General features: G+C 42.7%; 2 protein-coding genes across 5 annotated transcripts in view; both read right to left on the reverse strand.

The window, feature by feature from the left end:
• mbpb (myelin basic protein b) lies at positions 1-19,819 on the reverse strand. 2 transcript variants are annotated; one of them, XR_013817982.1, is made up of 6 exons: positions 19,468-19,819; positions 2,848-2,949; positions 2,721-2,747; positions 2,390-2,467; positions 580-817; positions 8-544 (listed from the first exon to the last, which is right to left on the reverse strand). XR_013817982.1 is itself a non-coding variant. In XM_079836070.1 (5 exons), the coding sequence occupies exons 1-5, from the start codon at positions 19,582-19,584 to the stop codon at positions 782-784; spliced, it is 360 nt and encodes a 119-aa protein (XP_079692196.1). In that variant the 5' UTR covers positions 19,585-19,811; the 3' UTR covers positions 1-781. The 2 variants fall into 2 exon arrangements, 1 of the variants encoding a protein (XP_079692196.1); XM_079836070.1 differs by having other exon boundaries at positions 1-817; positions 19,468-19,811.
• The window catches only part of LOC307138002 (myelin basic protein-like), an 18,565-nt gene continuing 12,587 nt past the window's right edge, over positions 18,771-24,748 (reverse strand). For all 3 annotated transcript variants that reach the window (XM_079836071.1, XM_079836072.1, XM_079836073.1), the window contains one exon: positions 18,771-19,874. In XM_079836071.1, the coding sequence (XP_079692197.1) occupies positions 19,633-19,874 (242 nt within the window). In that variant the 3' untranslated portion in view covers positions 18,771-19,632. The remainder of the gene's footprint in view (positions 19,875-24,748) is intronic.

The following is a 24,748-nucleotide window of genomic DNA, read 5'->3' on the forward strand; positions in this document are numbered from 1 at the left end:
AAGTTTTGACATGACTTGATTTTAATAAAAAGCATGTTAATATAAAATAAACATTGTAGTTTGAGATACATAATGGTGCACACATGACTTTAAACTGGAGACGGACAATCAAATGGAAGATTTATATTGAACTAAAACGACAAACCCAGAGAGCAGACGCTGCTGAAATATACCAACAGTCACATTAATGCGCTCGAACAGACACAGAAGACATCAGATATCCTTTAGTTTGAGTCAGACCCGTTTACTTCCTGATGAACAGAACATGAGCTCAGAGTTAGAGCAAGCCCGTGTGTGTGTGTGTGTCTCAGGAACACAGCTGAGGTGTAATACACACATCTACAGTCGAGGTAAGAGTACAGAGACGAGACGGAAGCACTTCAGCAGGACAAACATCGGCTGATCCTGCCTCAGTATGAGCACGCGTTAGTGGCGCTTACACACAACCACATCAACACACACACACGTCTGACAGGGGTAGATCAGGGCATCAACACACACACGTCTGACAGGGGTAGATCAGGTCATATCAACACACACACGTCTGACAGGAGTAGATCAGGGCATCAACACACACACGTCTGACAGGAGTAGATCAGGGCATCAACACACACACGTCTGACAGGGGTAGATCAGGGCATCAACACACACACGTCTGACAGGGGTAGATCAGGGCATATCAACACAAAGCCTCTTCAAGTCATTGTTACTGTATTAGAAAAATAAAGACTTCATCTGTCATCCTTTTCCTCTGTCTTTGAGCCGGAAGAGGTGATGGGGTTCAGCGCTTGGCAGGCGCCGCAGACTGGCTTCCTCCCTGGAAGAGACAATCAGAGCTGAGTGACCGCTAGTGTGTCTGTGTGTGTGTGTGAGACCGCTGGTTTGTGTGACCTCTGGTGTGTGTGACTGCTGGTGTGTGTCCGACCGCTGGTGTGTGTCTGACCTCTCGTGTGTGTCTGACCTCTGGTGTGTGTGACCGCTGGTGTGTGTCCGACCGCTGGTGTGTGTCCGACCGCTGGTGTGTGTCCGACCGCTGGTGTGTGTCCGACCGCTGGTGTGTGTCTGACCTCTCGTGTGTGTCCGACCGCTGGTGTGTGTCTGACCTCTCGTGTGTGTCTGACCTCTGGTGTGTGTCTGACCTCTCGTGTGTGTCTGACCTCTGGTGTGTGTCTGACCTCTGGTGTGTGTCTGACCTCTCGTGTGTGTCCGACCGCTGGTGTGTGTCTGACCTCTCGTGTGTGTCTGACCTCTGGTGTGTCTGACCTCTCGTGTGTGTCTGACCTCTGGTGTGTGTCTGACCTCTCGTGTGTGTCTGACCTCTGGTGTGTGTCTGACCTCTCGTGTGTGTCCGACCGCTGGTGTGTGTCTGACCTCTCGTGTGTGTCTGACCTCTGGTGTGTGTGACTGCTGGTGTGTGTCCGACCGCTGGTGTGTGTCCGACCGCTGGTGTGTGTCTGACCTCTCGTGTGTGTGACCGCTGGTGTGTGTCTGACCGCTAGTGTGTGTGTGTGTGTGTGTGTGTGTGTGTGTGTGACCTATGGTGTGTGTCTGACCGCTAGTGTGTGTGTGTGTGTGTGTGTGTGTGAGACCGCTGGTTTGTGTGACCTCTGGTGTGTGTGACTGCTGGTGTGTGTCCGACCGCTGGTGTGTGTCTGACCTCTCGTGTGTGTCTGACCTCTGGTGTGTGTGACTGCTGGTGTGTGTCCGACCGCTGGTGTGTGTCTGACCTCTCGTGTGTGTGACCGCTGGTGTGTGTCTGACCGCTAGTGTGTGTGTGTGTGTGTGTGTGTGTGTGTGTGTGTGTGTGTGTGTGTGTGTGTGTGACCTATGGTGTGTGTCTGACCGCTAGTGTGTGTGTGTGTGTGTGTGTGTGTGTGTGTGAGACCTATGGTGTGTGTCTGACCGCTAGTGTGTGTCTGACCTCTGGTGTGTGTGACTGCTGGTGTGTGTCCGACCGCTGGTGTGTGTCTGACCTCTCGTGTGTGTGACCGCTGGTGTGTGTCTGACCGCTAGTGTGTGTGTGTGTGTGTGTGTGTGTGTGTGTGTGTGTGTGTGTGTGTGTGTGTGTGTGTGTGTGTGTGTGTGTGTGTGTGTGTGTGTGTGTGTGTGTGTGTGTGTGTGTGTGTGTGTGTGTGTGTGTGTGTGTGTGTGTGTGTGTGTGTGTGTGTGTGTGTGTGTGACCTATGGTGTGTGTCTGACCGCTAGTGTGTGTGTGTGTGTGTGTGTGTGACCGCTGGTGTGTGTGTGTGTGTGTGTGTGTGTGTGTGTGACCGCTGGTGTGTGTGACCTCTGGTGTGTGTGTGTGTGTGACCGCTGGTGTGTGTGACCTCTGGTGTGTGTGTGTGACCGCTGGTGCCACCTGTTCATTGCTGAGGAAGATCATGCTTACCCGTTTGAAGATGCGGGTTAAGGTGCCTTGACTCTCTGCGCGTCCCTTCTGGCTTTTGCTCTGTGATTTCTGCTCTCTCTGTTAATAAAGCAGAATTCATATTGTCATATTGTGTCTCCAGAGAAAACCTGTGGCAGTTTGAGTTTGAGACAGGTTGGATCATTGCAAAGAAAAGCCAATTGATGATCAAGAAAAAGGACAGATCGTTTCAGAGCTACTGATTACTTATACAATGTTATAAAATATTATTAATAAAGGCAAAGCGTGACGATTAAAAATATTAGTCATAATGTTTACAGAAATTGCTCGTATGGAAATGGCCGAGACTTACCTTAGATTTTGGGGTAGTGGGAGAAACCTAAAAGGCGGGGGAAAGAAACTACAATGAGAATCATTGACAGTATTTGTATTTATTTATTCTTTGTTTGTCAGATGTAAAAGAGGAAAGAGATACGAACAATGTTCCTGAGGAAGTGCATGACTGCGCCCTCGTCTGGACGGCGACGCGGGGACGCACTCGATCTCTGAGGGGATGAGGACAGACCACCTCGAAAGGAGCCCTGTGATGAAGACAACACACACTTCTGAAAGAGTCCTGTGATGAACACACACTTCTGAAAGAGTCCTGTGATGAAGACAACACACACTTCTGAAAGAGCCCTGTGATGAAGACAACACACACTTCTGAAAGAGTCCTGTGATGAAGACAACACACACTTCTGAAAGAGTCCTGTGATGAACACACACTTCTGAAAGAGTCCTGTGATGAACACACACTTCTGAAAGAGCCCTGTGATGAAGACAACACACACTTCTGAAAGAGTCCTGTGATGAACACACACTTCTGAAAGAGTCCTGTGATGAAGACAACACACACTTCTGAAAGAGCCCTGTGATGAAGACAACACACACTTCTGAAAGAGTCCTGTGATGAACACACACTTCTGAAAGAGCCCTGTGATGAAGACAACACACACTTCTGAAAGAGCCCTGTGATGAACACACACTTCTGAAAGAGTCCTGTGATGAACACACACTTCTGAAAGAGTCCTGTGATGAAGACAACACACACTTCTGAAAGAGTCCTGTGATGAAGACAACACACACTTCTGAAAGAGTCCTGTGATGAACACAACACACACTTCTGAAAGAGTCCTGTGATGAACACACACTTCTGAAAGAGTCCTGTGATGAAGACAACACACACTTCTGAAAGAGCCCTGTGATGAACACACACTTCTGAAAGAGTCCTGTGATGAAGACAACACACACTTCTGAAAGAGCCCTGTGATGAAGACAACACACACTTCTGAAAGAGTCCTGTGATGAACACACACTTCTGAAAGAGTCCTGTGATGAAGACAACACACACTTCTGAAAGAGTCCTGTGATGAAGACAACACACACTTCTGAAAGAGTCCTGTGATGAACACACACTTCTGAAAGAGCCCTGTGATGAACACACACTTCTGAAAGAGTCCTGTGATGAACACACACTTCTGAAAGAGTCCTGTGATGAACACACACTTCTGAAAGTCATAACACATCCACAGCAGAACAGAGAGAAGGGACGATGCGTCTGTGTGCGCTCCATCGCTCAAACACACTCAGTTTACGATCATAAGCAGAGTGTGTTGAAGCCGCCATCTCATTCTGAATAGTCTCAATCACTTTCACAGGCAATCCCATAACCCTCCAGTTCAACCTCTCAGGGGCCCAAAGAGCCACTGTGTCCGGGGCCGGGTGAACAATCTCCACGCGCGCTTGAGAGAAGAGGTCCGAGCGCAACAAGAGCGGCCAGTTCGGGGTGATTCATATGACTGAGTGACTGTACTCTCTTGCCCTTCTTAAAGTTGGCACGATCAGACTCAGTGGAGGAAATGCCCACAGTAGTGCGTTTGGCCACAGGTGCACCATCTCCCGCAGGAGAGAAGAAGAGATCAGCCGAACCTCTCCCACAACTGGCTCACTACCTGAGGATGGACAGTCCACTCTCTGGACAGGAGATCCGTCCCCACATTCATTATTCCCGGGACATGCGTTGCCCGTTATTAATGAAAATGCTTGACGCTCCACACAATCAGCTTTTGTCCCAGACTGGGAGGATAAATTGTGCCTCCATGACAATTAATGTGAGCCACTGCCATTGTGTTGTCTGATCAAAACGTGGTGGTTTCTTAGAAACTGCTCACAAAATGTCTCAATGCCAGAAACACTGTTAACAACAAAGAGAGTTTATGTGTGTGTTCTGTAGCAAGACGGCCCATTTCCCTTTCGCTATCCTGCCCTCGTTCATTCCAGGATTGTTCTCCATTTAATGGACTTCAATGGGCTCCAAACGGGTCAAGGTCCAAATGGCAGTTTCAGTGCAGCTTTAAACGACACCAGATGATGAATAAGGGTCTGATCTAGACAAACCATCAGCTTCTGAGAGAAACCCAGCAGTATTTATGCTATTATTTTACCTCTTATCAGACGAGCGTGATCATCTCTGAGCTCCGCCATAACTTCCGCTAAGTGAGGTCAAATACGAGCGTGGTCATAGATATATCGATCGTAGATGCCTCATTCTACTGATCCGTCCAGGTGCTAATAAAGCATCTACGTATACACCTCGTGGCGTTTTGGACACAAGCGCTGAGCCGCCGCCCAGTGCTCAAACTCTCTTTAACAACAGTCCCAGTGGAATAACCGAGACAGCTGAGGCCATCAGTTCTGGCAGACGTAAACCTAAGCCCCGTTTCCACCAAAATTACCCAGAACAATTTGCCCCAGGAACTCTTTTTCCCTCAGACCTGCTGCTGTCTAAGTTTCCATCTCTGTCTAAAGTACCGTGAAGATTAGAAGATTAGTAGACTTTCCATAGCCCACTGGATTTCATTTTCCGCAAATAAACTTAATAAAGCCTGAACCTTGTCGTCGGCCCATCTGTCATATTTTTTTTAACTCCATTGTTGATTTGAATAGCAAATTACTCTTACTGCACACACCGCAACAGACTTTTAGGTTGAACTCAAATGCTGAGTGAGCTCAACCAATCAGCATGTTCAGCACACAAACCCCACCCCGGAAAGATCCTGAACTTTGAAGAAGTATTACCTTGCGAGCAGGGCCGTTTCGAGGGGGAAATCTTTACTCTGAACTGTATTTAGACCCCGGTCGAAACACACCGAGTACCAGCCCAAAGTCCCTAGGAAAGTTTCCGTGGTGGAAACACGGCTATAGTCTAAATGGGACCTTCTTCCCATTCTGCCACAAATTGACCTGATGCGCTCCTCCGACAGAAACGCTTGATACAGGTCTGAGTTCAGTCTGAGACCCAGGTAGATTATCTCTTGTGTGGGCTCGTTTATTTTGGACCCTAAGTTCTCTAAATAAGACATGAGCATTTCTGTCTCTCTCTGCCTGCTGCGGTGACAGAGTGCACAGCAGAAGATTAGACACACCTAGACCCATAATTGGTGTGTCTAATCAGCGCTGCCACACACCTGCTGAACGCCCTTGGGGCTAATGACAACTGTAAGACAGTCTTTGGGATGAATACATTTAACGTCAACATTTTTAACTTGTATTTTCTGAGGTGTTTGTTGAGGTTCCGTAAATCCAGAATGGGACAGAGACCCCTCCTCCTTTGGGAATGACAGAGTACTGGGATTAAAAGCCATGATGGCTGAACCTGAATAGCTTTTTTGCTCAATAAAGAGCCCCCTCTTTCTGCTGCTAACATTAACAATGTGGTGGTTTTGTGGTTGTTTTACAGCAAACTGCAGAAGATAACCCAGGAGTATACTGTGCACGCGCACCACTTTCCTCTGAACACTCAAAACCTGGGTCTCAAACCCTGACGCTTCTTTGCTGGAGGGGCAGGACTAGACCCTGGTGTTATGGAGAGGGGTGCTATAGAGACTCTGGGAGTGCTGTAGCCCCTCTTCTGACTCAGAAATAGACCACTGGTTAGGTCGCCTGCCTCTTCTTGCCTCCTTCAGGGTTAGCTGGGCGATGTTTAGCCGCTGCAGCTGAAAATGAGGCCCTTCCTAGGTGGTGAGGTGAACCCAAGACAAGGGTTTCGGTTCCCTAACTGTCCTGGAAGCAGAGGAAAACCCAGGGCATGTAGCCTGGGGAGTCGAGCAGTGGGCTTCCAGGGGGGCAAGTTTCAAAAGCCTCTCCATCTTGCGAAGGTTACACCGCTGACGTATATTTGTCACAGCAGCCTCGAAAAGGGCTTTCGGCTCCTTTGGAGCATCAAGGAACTCCGCCTTCTCCCTTTCCGACAGGCCTGATAATCCCAACCACAGCGCTCTTCCGCCCACCACTGCCAAGCCCAAGCTGCGGCCACAGCTCCTGCTCCTCTGTAAGTATATTAAGGATGTACCTCCATATTAAGTACATCCAGTCTAGAGAAGCCTTCAACATGCACTCTATGAGAGAAAGGCTTGGTTCCAACACATGCTGGGACGGCTGGACGGAAGCCTCTTCCCATCATATAAATCCCTCTCTGTACCCTAGCCTTCCTGTTGGGATGGCCAGTCGATCGAAAGTTTAGCAGATTTCCATAAGGTCCAAGTCTCACCTGATACACTGCTGGCTCTGGAAGAGAGATTAGGAGGGAGAACTGCATCTTCTCCATCTTCTCTGCTCTGATACCCTGAACAGGATACCCTTCGCTCTAATACCCTAACTCCCAGACACGCAATGCATAGAGGATGAGGGTCTTTGGACAAAATCATAAACCCGCAAGTGCCTTAACATGGTTCAGTGCTAGTCAAATTTCAACATGCAGTTTATAGGAGACATTTACTAGCCTTGGTCTTTAATTAACATTAATTTGTGTGCAGCCTACATTACAATACCTGTCCTGGGTGAAGTGCAGCATTAATGCAATTGGTCAAATCGGTGTTCTTTTGAGCAAATTAATTGCATTCCCGCTGGAAAACAAGCGTTCTAGTGCGAACATGTTGCCTATAAATAGTGTTGCACGCCTTCTTATCAAACCCGCCACAGCAATGATCAACCTCTCCTCCATTTTGCTTGGGAACAAATGTGGTGGGAACCAAAGTTTACAGCACTACGCTGTCTGGGATCCTCTATGGCGGAGCACTTCTACATTCCCATTGGTTGGCCCAGAATCTCATTACCATACAGTTGACCTGATTTCAATTCTCCTCATCACCCAAATCGTCCAAGACGCGCCACCCGCCGGCTCATACAGAAAATGAATGACTTCCGGCAACTTTGACTCTCTTACGCTGGATTTATGGCAGCTGATATATTAACTATTTTTTAATCTAATAGTTTTCTGCCTTCATTATTCTAAACCCTAACACATCTCCTGCCTCCTAAAAAAAGGCAATCGTCTGATGTAACTATTTTAAAGTGCCATAAGATAAGTAGGGTATGAATTTGGCATGAACAGCTTTAGTAACTTAGAATGTAAAGTTGATAGAATGAACAGATTTCGTGAGGTTCCTCTCGAGGGGTCCGGGGTCGTGCTGCCCTGGAAGAAAACTTCCTACATTTTAAAGTTAATCAATCTTAATCAATCTAATTCATCAATCTGTTGCACTTTGAGAGCTCAAAATTAGAAGCTTCAACCCATGTTCATAAAAAGTCTGAGCACTGAACTTTAAAGTGGACCTTTTAGATATAGCTACATTACACTCACACTGGTGTCTTAGGAAGACAAACAATTACAATATAATAATAATGTATTATTATTATTATTTCTATAACAGTATTAGCCTTTATATTGTAAAACAAAGGGACTACAAAATGAATTGTACAATTTTCATGTTTACAATCACATCTCATTACCAATCTAGTGAAATTCTGCAATCATCTGCCCACAAAACGTTTAAAATGATGCGGATGTGAAAGGTAATTGCAGCTGGTGGCCGTTGCGTTCCCAAACGCACTCTGACCTCACAGCACACGCAGAAATGGAGCTCACCACATTCACCGTTCTGAGATGCAGAAAACACATCGCATATATACTTGTGCAGAGACAAAGCAATGGTGCAAAACAAAGTTAGAGACATTTTGGGCCCTATTTTACCGATCTAAGCACATGGAAGCTCACGCCGCAGGAGCTCTGAGGGCGAGTCTGAATCCACTTCTGCTAGTTTAATATTGATAAAAACAGTTGCCGCTCACGGCTCATGGTCTAAAAGGCTTGTGCCACGTCTCTTAAAGGGTTAGTTCAGCCAAAACTGTAAATTGTGTCATTAATGACTGAGCCTCATGTGGTTGGACACCCGTCAGACCTCCGTTCATCTTCAGACACAAATGAAGATATTTTAGTGTAAAGCTGATGCTGAGAAAGGCTTCAGATAGGCCTCCATTGGCATTCAGTACATTTACACTCACAAGACCCATAAAAGGCACTAAAAACGTCGTTACAAAGTCCATCTCACCACAGTGACTCTACAATAATTTTACGATGCGACGACAATAGTTTTTGTGCCAAAAAAAATCAAAATAACGACTTTATTCACCTCTTCTTGTCTTCCGTGTGTGTCTCCACGACGCATGCGTGAGAATATGAGCAGATCCGGCGTTCGGGAATCCATGAAATGCTCACTTTAGCCCATTTTGAGCTCTACAGCGAGACCTAAAGCACGATCAGTGTAGAATTCAACAGCTGAGATACGCGCGTCTTCCTCTGCTGTAAACAAATCTCTTCTGGGTCATGTGTCCGAACGCCGGATCTGCTCATATTCTCACGCATGCGTCGTGGAGACACACACGGAAGACAAGAACAAGCTGGATAAAGGCGTTATTTTGAATTTTTTTTGCGCACAAAAACTATTGTCGTCGCTTCGAGTCACTGTGGTGAGATGGACTTTGTAACGACGTTTTTAGTGCCTTTTATGGGTCTTGTGAGTGTAAATGTACTGAATGCCAATGGAGGCCTATCTGAAGCCTTTCTCAGCATCAGCTTTACACTAAAATATCTTCATTTGTGTCTGAAGATGAACGGAGGTCTGACGGGTGTCCAACCACATGAGGCTCAGTCATTAATGACACAATCTACATTTTTGGGTGAACTAACCCTTTAATGAGTCATGGGTGAGTCTCATCTTCCGTTCCCTTTAAAAGCCAGTTGTGCTGCACCATGAGAGGATTCACTATTGACATGAGGAGAGACTGAACGCTTCTCCAGAGAGAAATCCTTTTATTTGAATATTTAAACGTGTGTGTATGTGTGTGTGTGTGTGTGTGATAGGGCCCTTCATGTAATTGTATGAGGAGGGTTTGCAGTACAGATGTTGAGGCTGTGGCAGAAACTGAGTGGCTTTATTCCGTGCAGTCGTCTCCACCAGTTTCAAACCGTCTTCATTTTATTACATTTTCTGCTCGACCGGATCAACAGCTACAGATCTAACATGTTTACCTTTGACATAAACCACGTGAAATCGGATCAGAGCGGTCAGACTGAAGCGGATTTCCAGAAATGCGACCAACCACATAGAAACTCATTTTAATGTGATTTTTTTGCCTTTCACACTTGATAAATCTGATCGCATTTCAATCGGATATGGTCCGTGTATCACTTTATTATTCCATTCAAACAGGCAAACGAGAAATGGAAAATAAACAGTTTGTTTGTGTGAACCAAGAGGGAAAAGAAAGCAGGTGTTCTGCTCACATTTTTCACATATTCCCCCACAGAACACCAGCTTTCTTTTTTCTTGTCTTTTTTGGTTCATACAGGGAAAAAATTCCCTGTTTTTTGTTTGAATGGAATAATTGAATGACCGGATGTGCAGAAACTCGGATGTGAACTGACCGTCTGAATCCTCTGCAGATTCTGCTTCAGCTCAGATTGAGGACATTAGGTGACTTGACTGGATGCAATGAAGGTCACCAATCAGTGTCCTCATGGCCTAATGAATATTCATCAAGCATCAGTAAAGCCTAGTCACTGTATTTTCTACGAGCTGTGAATCTGCGAGTCTTCCGGTTCTTTAGCTGCTAGAGTAATCAACAAAATGCAGTAAATGGTCCAATAATTCACACTGCAAACTACTGGGTTTATGATTACAATAATACATTAAAACAATATGATATATAACTGGAAGCGGATGAGAGTGGAAGCAATGGCCGTGATGCTCTCTCGGGAAAGTACTAATTCTAAAACTCCTTCATAATATAGACTTGAGCTTCATGCACATGTTCAGTCCTGATGAACTGCTCTAGCTCTGCTGTTTATAACATTAGAGCATTAAAGCGATAGTTCACCCAAAAATGAAGATTAGCCCATGATTTCCTCATCCTCAAGTCATCTGAGGTGTGTGTGACATTCTTCTCTCAGACGAATAAAATCTGAGTTATATTACAAAAGTCCAGCCTAATCCAAGCTTTAGAATTTGATTCATAGTTGCTCTGTTTTTGAAGTGCATAAAAAGTGCATCTGTGTGTCATATAACTGCTCCAGCGGCTCTGGGGTGTTAATAAAGGCCTTCTGAAGCGAATCAACGCGTTTGTGGAAGAAAAATATCCATATTTAAAAATGTATTAGATTTTTTTCTATGGTTCTGCATCAGCCGCGCCATCACTTCCGGCGAATAAGGTCAAAATACCAGCGATCATAGATATATATATACATAGATTCCATTAGTGCCTACGCGGATCGGTCGAATGAGGCATCTACGCATATATATCTATGATCACGCCAGTATTTTGACCTTATTCGCCGGAAGTTATGGCGCTGGGAATACTAGATGACATTCGTCTGATAAGAGGTAAAAAATAACACAAATACTGTTGGGTTTGTCGCAGGAAGCGATGGTTTGGTGTCTTCAGACATCAGTGTGTGTCCCACGAGCCGCAGGTTTAATGAGGATTCGCATGTGTGTGTGTTTTTACTCTCATTGCTCTCATACTCTAAAATCTCCCCATTGACATCATTATAGACTATCACACTGTTAAACATCTGCATCTGTGTTCTGCTGAAGAAACACACACACCTACATCTCTGACGGGTGAGCAGATGCACATCCACATTGAGTTTGGGGTGAACTATCCCTTTAACAGGCTTTATATGTCTCATTTGAACTCGTCATGTTTGTCTTTGCAAATCGCCATCATTTACTCGCCTCATGTCTTTCCAAACCTGCAGAACACAAAAGAGGATATTTTGAAGAATGTTGGTACTGTATTTTTTTGGAAGTCAAAGGGAAAATTCTGCAAAATATCTTCCTTTTGTTCAGCAGAAGAAAGAAATGTTCAGACATTAACAGCCGATTACGAGCACTTGTTCCTGAAGCCACGCTTTTTAATAAATGAATCACTGTCAGGCGATGCTGATATTTCAGTAAGGAGGAAAACGTTAGAATATGATCTGATTAGAGCTCTAGTCACATTAAAACACCAAGCTTGTGGTAAATAAAGCAGAAAGAAAAAATATACAGCTAATTTATTCAAACCAATGGATTATCTGTAGCGCAACCTTATTATTTGAAACTAGTTTTATTGAGTTTGGTCTTTTAATATCACTGTCTTATCACATTAAGACATGTTTTTCATGTCTTGCTGTGTGTTCTGTCTCTACTAGAGCAGGTTTTCCTGCTTGAGTGTTGATTATCTCCTCATATTCTCCAGTGTTGCGGCTCCTCTCTTCCCAGTCTGTCAGTAACGCTCTGTTTACTTCCTGTCTCTATGAAGACCCTCCTTCTGAAAACCACACTGCGCTCTGATTGGTCGGCTGGAGCGGTGTGTTGTGATTGGTGTTTGGGAAATGTTCCGCCCCTTACCATAACCGGCAGTTTCAACACACGACTAACTAACTCAACCAGGCTCCGCCCCTTTATTCTGCGCATTAATTATTATAATGAGGAATATTGTGACGTGTCGGTTCCTGAAGAAACTCAAGATGGAGGCGTTTCAGAAACACTGACACTGAGAGAGAAGAACAGCAACACTGAAGACAGATGGAGAAAACTATCACCAATAGCGTTTCTCTCCTGAAAATGTCAAAACAATTACAAAACAATAAGAAAAAAAACCATTTAGTTATGTTTTCAATCTTCAAAGGGTTCAGTTTGAGCAGACGTCATCATCATCATCATCATCATCATCATCATCATCATCATCATCATCATATTCTCAAAACTATCATATTTAATGTGTTCTATCTGGATGGGGACAGTAATATCTGGTGGTGTACAGAACCTCATGTCTGCTGATGATGATGATGATGATGCGGTGATTATGAGTGAACATCGTCATCACAGATTAAATATATATATATATACTTACACTATTACAGACCTCGGGTCATAGTGACCCTAGACACTTCCTACAACAAATCATTAGAAAACAGACACTCTTTTATATATTCTTTCGTTTATAATGAATATATTGATAAATAAATACTACACTTTAAAAAATGCTGGGTTAAAAACAACCCAAGCTGGGTTAAAAATGGACAAACCCAGCGATTGGGTTAAATGATTGCCGAACCTGCTGGGTAGTTTTACTTAACCCAACTATTGTTTAAAATCACTATATGTCTTAAAATGAGCCCAAAATTAAAAATCACACACACAATTACTAAAGGGAACAATAATAATCAAAAGGTGAACACTTATTAATAAGCTATTTAATACATGTTTAATTATTATTCATTAAACTTATTTATACATTTTTATTTATTAAAGATATTAATAAATGCTAACTCCAAACATACAGTTATATAGTGATTTTTAAACAATACACTCTAAAAAATGCTGGGTTAAAAACAACCCAAGTTGGGTTGAAAATTGACAAATCCAGTAATTGGTTTGTTTTTACCCAGCGGTTGGGTTAAATGTTTGCTTAAAACAACCCAATTACTGGGTTTGTCCATTTTCAACCCAACTTGGGTTGTTTTTAACCCAGCATTTTTTAGAGTGTAGTTGGGTTAAATAAAACTACCCAGCACATTGTGCAAACATTTAACCCAATCGCTGGGTTTGTCCATTTTCAACCCAACTTGGGTTGTTTTTATCCCAGCATTTTTTTTTAGTGTAATGAGGATGATGTGGTAGTGAATGGTGTCCCAGGTCGATGTGTTTAAGGGTTAAAGGATGATGAAGGAGAGCTGGGAATGAACCCCTCAGAAACCCTCCAGAGCCACTGAGGTTAGGAACCTGAAGAGAAGGAGCCGTCCTGGGGGAGATTCATGAAGGGTTGGACCTCAGGCTCCATCAACACAACCTCCTTACGCCACAGTTTCCTCACTAAAGCATTACGGCCGATCCATAAGATCCACGCCATTCAGAAATCCCTCCCAGACACGCGTGTTGAGCATTGATCACATGTTCTCCTGGAGGAAGGTGTGGTTAGTGGTTTAGCTGGTTAGTTAAAGGTTAAGCATCTGGTAACTATTAAGTGTAAAAAGCTGTGACTGGAGCAGCACTATTTCAAAAGGCACTAATACATGCCACCTGGGCCCTGATACATGCCATCTGGGCACTGATACATGCCATCTGGGTACTGATACATGCCATCCGGGTACTGATACATGCCATCCGGGCACTGATACATGCCACCTGGGCACTGATACATGCCATCTGGGTACTGATACATGCCATCCGGGTACTGATACATGCCATCCGGGCACTGATACATGCCACCTGGGCACTGATACATGCCACCTGGGTACTGATACATGCCACACGGGCACTGATACATGCCACCCGGGCACTGATACATGCCACCCGGGCACTGATACATGCCATCCGGGCACTGATACATGCCATCTGGGCACTGATACATGCCATCTGGGCACTGATACATGCCACCTGGGTACTGATACATGCCACACGGGCACTGATACATGCCACCTGGGCACTGATACATGCCATCTGGGCACTGATACATGCCACCTGGGTACTGATACATGCCACCTGGGCCCTGATACATGCCATCTGGGCACTGATACATGCCATCTGGGCACTGATACATGCCATCTGGGCACTGATATATGCCATCTGGGCACTGATATATGCCATATGGGCACTAATACATGCCATCTTGGCACTGATACATGCCATATGGGCACTGCTATATGCCATCTGGGCACTGATATATGCCATCTGGGCACTGATATATGCCATCTGGGCACTGATATATGCCATCTGGGCACTGATACATGCCATCTGGGCACTAATACATGCCATCTTGGCACTGATACATGCCATCTGGGCATATAGGTCACAGCTTCTGCCTTGATAAACTGGCTACATGATTTAATTATTACGCTTTCTCTGAAGGAACCATAATTTCAGATCAAACACTTTCTGTAAATGTTGATATAAATATAGAATGACATCAAGACTGGACATTGAAGATGGCAGTGGTCAGAAGCGATGTCTGGCCTGAGAACATTGACATCTTCACATTTTACACAAATATTATTATAAACGTGTTAAAGGTTCTGTAATCATATTGTGTAGTTGTGCTCGGAGATGATTGATTTATTTCTGATAAACTATATAACAATGTTAAGAAATGATGAACACATACAAACACAAGAGAACCAGCCACATATTAATAACTGATTATCCTCTCAGCTTTAGTTTTTCTGTAGCTGTAGTTTGACTGTTTTGCCAAATCATTAGTCAGATAAACACTTAGACCATATTTAGTGTTTCGTCTTCCCTCATATTTAAAACATATAACATATTTCCCTCATATTTTGATAGTTTAATGGAACTTGTAGGGTCATTAAGAACAAACACCCCTGCAGACGTGACGTTTGAACTCTAATGGCAGGAGAGAACTCAGCTCGTGTGTGTGTGTGTGTGTGTGTGTGTGTGAGTGTGTGTGATGTACATGTGTGATCTTATTGTCCTTATGACCTCGTAATATCATAACTGGATCTTCAGGTGAAAGTGATGGAAGCTGCTCCATTTCATCACTTAAAGGGATAGTTCACCCAAAAATTAAGATTAGCCCATGATTTCCTCTCCCTCAAGTCATCTGAGGTGTGTGTGACATTCTTCTTTCAGACGAATAAAATCTGAGTTATATTACAAAAGTCCAGGCTAATCCAAGCATTATAATAGCAGTAATAGTTGCTCTGTTTTTCAAGTCCATAAAAAGTGCATCTGTGCGTCATATAACTGCTCCAGCGGCTCTGGGGTGTTAATAAAGGCCTTCTGAAGCGAATCGACGCGTTTGTGGAAGAAAAATATCCATATTTAAAAATATATTAAATTTTTTTCTATGGCTCTGCATCAGCCGCGCCATCACTTCCGGCGAATAAGGTCAAAATACCGGCGTGATCATAGATATATATACATAGATTCCTCATTAGTGCCTGTGCGGATCGTCGAATGAGGCATCTATGTATATATAATAGTGGTGGGCATAGATTAATTTTTTTTATCTAGATTAATCTCACTGTAATCTTGGAATTAATCTAGATTAAAATGGCTCATTTGAATTCTGCCGAAGGCTTTCAGAATATGTGTGCTCGTAAGTGATCGTTTGTCTTTTTGTAGTTTGACTAATAAATAACTTCTGTCCCTTTAAGACCTGACACACACATGATCCCAAACACTGTTCCTGTGAGCTGGTTACGACTGTGTTTACGTTAAAAGTCAGGGGTGTCCAAAGTCCGGCCCGCGGGCCAAAAGCGGAACGAAACAGCGCTTCTTGTGCTCTGCACAACTCGCGAGCTCTGACTCTCAACCATAGACCATAAAAGCTCTGAACAAATGTGTACCTGCTTAGTGTCTCGATCACATGACCACTAAACAGCCTGTGAGAAGTGTTCGAGGTCGGCACAGAGGTCTCCGGTACGAGCTGCGAATCTCTGGGATTTGATTTGATTTCATTTAAATCCAGTTAAACAGCGCTGACTTAATCAACAACACTAACATGCAAATCAGCTGAGCCGATTCAGTTCAAATACTTCTCAAACAACAATTCACCAACATGTATCATGGGTTTACTGTGGTAACACTACCTGTAACCGGTAATTTGTCAGAAATTTAGGTTAATATCTAATTTTATTTAATTTGTAATGTAGACATGTATTCAATTAGTAATAAAGGCCAAATTGCAGACTATTATTGTCATAAACTTGCAGTTTTGTGCATTTGTATTTTAAATGTTTATAGACTAAATACAATAAAGCCATTCTAGATATAGAAATCATATTTTTTTTTTATTTTTTGCCTTGTGTGCACTGCAAAAAATGCTGTAATTTAGTATTTTTGTCTTGTTTCTAGTATGAATATATCTAAAAATTCTTAAATCAAGACGCATTTACTAGAGAAGTGAAATTACATTAGATATTTTTTCTTATTTTCTGGAAAATAAAATTAAATTGTTTTTGGTTAAAACAAGCAAATATATCTGCCAACGGGGTGAGAACAATGTTTCTGATTGTAATCGTGTTTCTGTCCCAAACAGAAACAAGATTATTTTTCTAATCCATTGGCAGATAATTTAGTTTGTTTCAAGCAAAAACTCAATTCATTTAGATTTGTTCCCCCCAGGAATCAAGAAAAAATATGTAATTTTGATTTTCTTGAATCTTGATTTAAGAATTTTTTGATATTTGGACTGGAAAAAAGACAGAAATACCAAGTAAGAAAAGTACCTGTGGTGATCTTAATAGAGCACTTGTTAAATTTAAATAAGAATAGAGTTCTAACTCAGTAAAAATATTTAAATTTCACCCATTAACACTTTTTGGTTGATGAAAGTTTTACAGATATTGTTAAATATCTATAAATTTACATCTGGGTCCTATCTCAAGCTACTGTCAGCTCAAGCTTTTGTCAAATCTGTCCTGTTTCCAAGAAACAAAATATTTCATTTATATATATATATATATATATATAATAGAAAACGGACCGGCTCCTGAGTATGTCCACAATAGGGATGGGCGATATCTTATCGTTTGCGATATACCGGTAAAAATTCTCCCCACGATAAGAATTTGTCTTCCCGCGATAATAACGATAAAGCCTAGTTGATGGCGCGACCCTTCCGCACAGTGCCGTCGCTGGCCGTGTTGATGCCCTAAGCGTTATTACTTTATGATGGCCGTGGTGGCTGCGTTCGTCACTTAGTATATACGAACTTTTCTTGTGGTGCTCCCCGCAGCACTTGGTGCCCTACGCGGAGCGCGTGATGGGAGCGGCGGCACTGAATCCGCATCTCACGTGCAGAGCTGCGGAAGAGTTCATAGCTAAACGAGGGGCTACCTGAGGGCAATATGAACCTGTACATACAGATGTATTTTCACTCGCTGAGCACTTGGACTGACCGCTTAAGAGATTCGCTCCGTCTCAATCGATCGGTAAAGCACACTATTTCAGTTCATCTCAATGAATGCGCGCAGTGTATTTGACGCACAATAAACACTAGTGTGAGGCGCGCGACTGAGAGCGCTCAGTGTTACACACACACTCAAAGAGAGAGCGAGAGAGTCTTACACAACACAGAATTGACGTGCTACATGTAAACAATATCCTTTGTTGTATTTTCCTGTAAAATAAAGGTGTTTATTTGGAATTATTCAGCCTTTCGTGAACAGGAAGAGACGAATGCACAAACCAAACGGGAATCTCATAGGCTGTGCCTGTTTTGATTTCAGCAAATCAGTTCGAATGAGCGCTGACAACGTGATTAATATTCATGAACCCAGAAGCTCATTAATCCTTAGTGCAGTTTATTTTTATTAGTTGAAGAATTCGTGGTATTATTTTATCAACTCAAATGACTGAAGTTCTATAATTAAATCCTTATTTGTAACTTTTTTGTAATCTGAAGACATGGTTGGGATTTTTTAATGACATCGAGATGCGGATTCATCAACATGGACAGATCTACACTGAGAGGATCGTTTACACCAGGGTTGGGCGAAATACCTCAAATCTTTCCAAAATTATATCTCAATATTTTAGCATTTGCTCAGGAATAATTAAGAGCTGATTTAGAGCACATTCAAAATGTTCAGTGCAAAAACGATTAAATTAAAAAATTCCCTTTTCAACAGATATTTAGCTATTTTCATATTGCTTATATTCAATTATAAGCGTAATATTGGATATACATCGGCCAGCTGTGTTTTCTCTCCCTCTACACACGATCTGGGTGAACTGCAGAGAAAGATACAGAACCACAGATGCAAAATATCGAAATATCGCAGATGTACACAACACAACGGATCGCAATAACTGTGCTCATGAGCTAAAGACACTTTCAGAAGAGCTTCTGACAGAAACAATGGAAAAAATGCATAAATAATTTAAAATATAATTATTTCACATACTTGAAGCATTTTCTAATTGCATATTTTTGCATTTTTCTTCAATATCGTGCAGCCCTGCTAGACTCAATCTGAGTGTCACCGTTAAAGAACTCAACAGAAGTCAGTGCTCATGTTAGATATATTTTAATCAAGCAAATGTGAAAAGCTGAAGTCAGGGAGAGGGTTATGGAGGTTACACAAGCTCTGGTACAAACAAGACACTTTAGGGGTTCCCAATGCGGAGTTAACACTCGAGATCGAGAGAGAGACGAGACGAGATCCCCTGAGGCGTTTGACAAATCAACACACAACTATAACACAGCTGGAACACACACACTCACTAATGCATGAGCGGTGAACACACGGGTCAGTTACACCAGCCTTTGGCACTTTAAACGTACAAATACATCACGGAGATCAAACATCGTTACATTTCACAAGATAAAAATATTCACCTCCCTCTTTTTGTGTCTCAAAAGTTAAGGCTCTAGAAATTGCATAATCACACACACACACACACACACACATAACAAACGTTAAATCTCAGAAATGCAAATTGATTTTAGAAAGCAAGCCTCCGTCCGTGCGTACCGTTAAAAACCCTGAGGCAAGTCTCTCCAGTGGATAGAAAAGAGTTTTGTTCTGTACAGGCGTCTCTTATAAAAGCGAATCATTCTCACATCACAAACGACTGCTCGATTCAATACTGGATAATATACTGTACGACAATTATGAGACATAAAAGTCAATAAAAAGAAAGAAAGCACACGTTTATCTGCTAATCAAGCCAGCAGGTCAGTAGTAAAGACGCCTGCTCAATCCTCACCTTTCCCTTCTTCTTCTTCTCGCCTCCGAAGAACTTCCCGATCTGATCCATGACAGTAGGGCTCTTCTTACTGCGGCCCAGCCTGAAGGTGGACTGGGAAGAGCTTGCGGATGCCATCCTGAGCGTCTGCGGAGAGTCTCTGAGGAAAGAGGAGGCGATGCGGTTCTACTCCAGGTCCTCCTGGATGGTCTGAAGCTCGTCCGACTCTGAGGGGCGGTCCTTGAAGGTGTTGTCCTCGCGGCCTGGGGCGTCCCGGGAGAAGAGGCGGACCAAGTGTGGGCGTGGCCCGTCCGGGTCGGCTGCGCTGGTCCAGCTGCTGTGATCGACTGAAGCCTTCATGGAGTCAGTCTCCGCCGGACTCTTGCTGGAGCTGCCATTGTTCTGGTTGAGGTCGGCCTCCCCCAGCCCTGAAACACGGACAGTAAGAGCATTGTCATCATCATGATGGCGACTGTACACAAGATGGAGGTTCTCTCCACAGGTCTCTCCCTCAGGAGGTCGTCAGGTTTGAACCCGGGCCCGCGAGACAAAGCCGCGACTGTACCACTCAACACAAGAGAATCTGACCTCTCACAGAGCTCCTCTGTCCCTCCACACGGTTACTGGAGAAGACAAAGGGAGCAGTGTGCCTGGAATAACTTCCCCAGGCTGGATTCTGCACATTCCCTGCCCAGTGAAACTCATCTCATTCCTCCAGTCCATCGGGTGAGCCGTGGCTAATCACTCAAACGTTAACCACATTCACAAAAACTAATGTGACTCCAGAACTAAAGGCACTGAAGGGTCACTGATATAACAAATGTGGGTTAGGCCTTATTTGGTAAGACTTTATTTTATGTTACATGCACCTAACCCTCAACCTAACCCTGTAGTAAGGACATGTAGTTACTACATATTACTCAGTGCTTAAATGTATAAATACAGTGTAACCCTTTGTTTTAAACACTAGAACCACCACAGGGTAAAATTTACCCATGACTGTTTTTCAAATGTACATAATAGATTTCCAATAAAATACCTCCCAGTCGCTGACTTTTACTAAAACAGGGGATTGTAAATAACACAGTTGATAATTTTTTTTTTTTTTTAGATAAAACCAGATTTAAAAACGGCGCGTTTATACCTGTAAGCTCCAGCGGGTCAGATTTAGCCTGATATAATTCCTCTATTTTCGTGCTGTGTTTGAGCAACTGTAAACATTCACACAACACACGGCCAAATAAAGATGCTTTAGCCTATTTATAAATGTTCAAACTTTGGATTAATTATACATTTTTGTTTTGCAATTTTGTATTGAGTATTGTTTGCTATTGTGTTGCTATTTATTGAAGTCTGCCCGTTTCCTGAAAAAAAACCCCCCAAAAAATCCGATATGATGAAAATCCAACCTGAAAGTGTCATTTTAGTCATTTTATTTTTCAAGTTTATGTACTTTATCAGTGTTCATCTTTGGAAAACCTTCCAAAACATAATACTGTACTTTCTACTGCACTATGTTTCATATTGAATATCATTTAATACTTAATTACATTAAAAATGTAGTGTTGTATACTTTTACTCAAGTAAAAGTAATACAAATTTTACTTGAGTACAAGTAAGAAAGTACTATATTTTAAATGTAATTAGGTATTCAAGGTAAAAAAACAACAACAACGTTATTTATGAAATGTAGAGCAGTAATAGTATGACAAAATAAAAAATGCTTTGGAATGTAATGAATTACAAGTTTTCCAAAGAAAAACCCTGATTAAATATATACTTGTAAAATGTCCTGGAGTAGAAAGTAAGAATACTTCAGTAGTGTCGTGGGAGAGAGAGAACTTTACATTTGAAGATGACACAAAAAAATCAAGTTCTTGACATTTGCTATAAGCATCCAGAAGATATAAGAGTCTACACACTCGTGTTAAAGCGGCGTTTTTCATATCAGAACGGTTTGACCTTTACATGCAATGCCACAGGAAACCACACTGACTCATTTCAGAAAATAATATATAAATAACCCTTGACCTCAACACCAGTCCTGATCTCACGGGTGTATCTGTGCCAATAGCCAACATTACATTGTATGGGTCAGAATTATCCATTTTTCTGTTATGCCAAAAATCATTAGGATATTAAGATCATGTTCCATGAAGATATTCCTACCGTAATTATATCATAAGTAGTAATATGCATTAAGGATAACTTTAAAAGAGATTTTCTCAATATTTAGTTTTTTGCACCCTCAGATTCCAAATATTGTCCTATCAAACCACACATCAATGAAGAGATAATCTATTCAGCTTTCAGATGATCTATACATCTCAATTTCAAAATATTGACCCTTATGAGTGGTTTTGTGGTCCAGGGTCACATTTAGAGTGCGTTCACACTTGTAGTTCGGTTCGTTTGGTCCGGACCAAAAAACAAAAGCAAAACATATAGTCCTGGTCCGCTTAGCGTTCAGGACAAGTGTGAACGAAGCCTCAGGGATCAATAGAATTGTAGTGTCAAGTTTGAATTTTGGCTTCCAACGATGTTCTGACAATTTCCTGATTATTTACAAACCCCAAGGCCATCCAAGATGTACATAACTCTTTCCGGAGATGATGAGGAAAACATTCCAGGATTTGAATTGAGCGTTAATTTAAAGTTAGTTCACCCAAAAATGTAAATTGTGTCATTAATGACTGAGCCTCATGTGGTTGGACACCCGTCAGACCTCCGTTCATCTTCAGACACAAATGAAGATATTTTAGTGTAAATCTGATAAAAAAAATCTGACACTAAAGACTAAAGTTACAAAGTCCATCTCACTACAGCAGCTCTACAATAACTTTATGAAGACGAGAATAGTTTCTGTGCGCAAAAAAACCCTAAATAACGACTTTTATAGAGATGACGATTTCAAAACACGGCATCATGAAGCTTCGAAGCGTTATGAGTCAGTGAGTCGATTCAGCGGTTCAGAGCGGTATGAATCAGTGAGTCGAATCATGATTCGGAGCATTATGAATCAGCGAGTTGGTTTAGAGCGTTTTGAATCAGGGAGTTGATTCAGCAGTTTGGAGCATTATGAATCAGTGAGTCGATTCAGCGGTTCGGAGCACTATGAATCAGTGAATTGATTCAGCAGTTTGGAGCATTATGAATCAGTGAATTGATTCAGCGGTTTGGATCGCCAAAGTCACGTGATTTCAGCGGTTTGACACGCGATCCAAATCATGAATCGACTCACTGATTCATAACGCTCTGAACCGCTGAATCGACTCACTGATTCATAACGCTCTGAATCGCTGAATCGACTCACTGACTCATAATGCTTCGAAGCTTCATGAGGCCGTGTTTTGAAATCGTCATCACTATATAAGTCGTTATTTAGGGTTTTTTTGTGCACAGAAACTATTCTCGTCTTCATAAAGTTATTGTAGAGCCGCTGTAGTGAGATGGACTTTGTAACTTTAGTCTTTAGTGTCTTTTAAGGGTCTTGAGAGTGTAAAGTTGAGCCAATGGAGGCCTTTCAGAGCATCAGATTTACACTAAAATATCTTCATTTGTGTCTGAAGATGAACGGAGGTCTGACGGGTGTCCAACCACATGAGGCTCAGTCATTAATGACACAATTTACAGTTTTGGCTGAACTAACGCTTTAAGTGTACGGTGCCCAACGTAGACCATATTTAGGCAGCTTATGAACATATGAACACAGTGTTTATCTGAAATGTTCTCCTGCTCTACATCAGACTCAGAGAAGCTCAGGAATGTGTGTTCTGTTGAGGAACGAGGGCCGAGTTCTGGAGATCTCTGCGGTTCTGCCCACAGAGAGAGATCAGCCGTGGGTCGAGGAACGGGAAGCATGTCTCTGAGAGGAGCGTGGCATGCGATCCGCGTCCAGGCCGCCCACCGCTGATCCAGAGCCTGTGTGAGAGCATTCATGAGGAGCCACACACAGCTCCACTGTTCCAGCGCTCAATCACATACAGCTGGAGGACTCGGGAAGGGGGAAATAAGGCCAAACGTGCGGGAAAACGCAGATCTTGGCCACACAATGTGAGCAGAAACCTAGTTTTGTACAACTATTTTTGAGACTACACTCTCTGATGAGGAATAAACGCTCCTGAGTGTGAAGTGTTGGGATGGAAACTCCCTGCAGGCGGTTTCCTGTTTCCTCAGAGGAGATGTGCTCAGAATATAATGTGTTAGGAGAACAACATATCGTCTCACAAATGTATGTTTCTGATGTCTTTCTGGAGATATATCACACTTTATCTGTGTGTGTGATCCAGACCTTCATAAGAGATCTTAAAGAGACAGTGAGGAATAAAGTGAAGATTATTAGAGGCACTTGAGAGTCTGAGAACAGCATCTCCAGCACTTTCATTCATTTACAAACACATGAGATCAGAAATCTGACTCAAACCAGAGCAAATCTCTGCCAGTGTGCTCACAAACATCAACTTCAGTCAAAAGCAGGTCATTTTCACACCCAATGATGAGATTTGCTCATGTTTGAATCATAAACTCACTTCATTCTGTTCAGTTTCTCTTCATTTCTTCAGTTGTGTCATTAAATGTGTGTTGCTTTAAGGATGTGTGGAGTTGGAAACAGAAATCCTGAGGGAGATCATCATTTCTGCGGCTCGTGTGATTGATCTGATTAGTTTTATCGTTTCTTCTTCAGTGGTCATTGTTCTGGCCTTTAATGCTCAGATTAAATGTGCCGGACTCTCGTTCGTCTTCTGGACACAAATGAAGAGATTTGTAATGAAAGGAAAGATTTCTGTCCTCCATTGACAGGCTAAGCAACTTCAGAAAGTTGATCAAGAGAAACGGATCCGTACGGATCATGGAGCGGATTATTCCAGATGTTCTGAAGAGACTCCATGGCTTTATATGATGAAGGAAAGTCTGACGGGTTTGAGGACATTAGGAGAGGAAATGACCACAGGATTCTCATTAATGGGGGAACTGGCCCTTTAAGAGACGGACGACTGTTGATTTATTCATCCCTGACTCGGCATTATACAGGAAATTACACTTTATGAACGGATAGCGCCCTCATTTAATGCCATGATGGGGAATTTAAGACTTTCTGCTCCAGTTTAAGACATTTTTAAGACCTTAAACTCAAACTAAGACTTTAAGACCAGCGGAAATCCTGAATAATCCAACCGCAGTAGAACACACACGACTCGTAATCCAGACCTGAGCGAGAACATCTGGATCACGGCTATATTAACAGCTGAAACAACAGTGAAACCAACACTATAGCCATAGATATCTATAGTAAAGGCTAGAT

This window comes from Gobio gobio (genome assembly GCF_949357685.1).
Source record: "Gobio gobio genome assembly, chromosome: 15".
Lineage (NCBI taxonomy): Eukaryota > Metazoa > Chordata > Actinopteri > Cypriniformes > Gobionidae > Gobio > Gobio gobio.

What these genes read in the sequence shown, in the direction of transcription:
- mbpb (XM_079836070.1), bottom strand. Translation starts at nt 19,584, where the DNA reads ATGGCATCCGCAAGCTCTTCCCAGTCCACCTTCAGGCTGGGCCGCAGT. An exon ending in AGAAGAAGAAGAAGGGAAAG is followed by an intron (nt 2,950 to 19,467) that starts GTGAGGATTGAG and finishes TCTTCATCACAG; the next exon opens with GGCTCCTTTCGAGGTGGTCT. An exon ending in TGCACTTCCTCAGGAACATT is followed by an intron (nt 2,748 to 2,847) that starts GTTCGTATCTCT and finishes CCCGCCTTTTAG; the next exon opens with GTTTCTCCCACTACCCCAAA.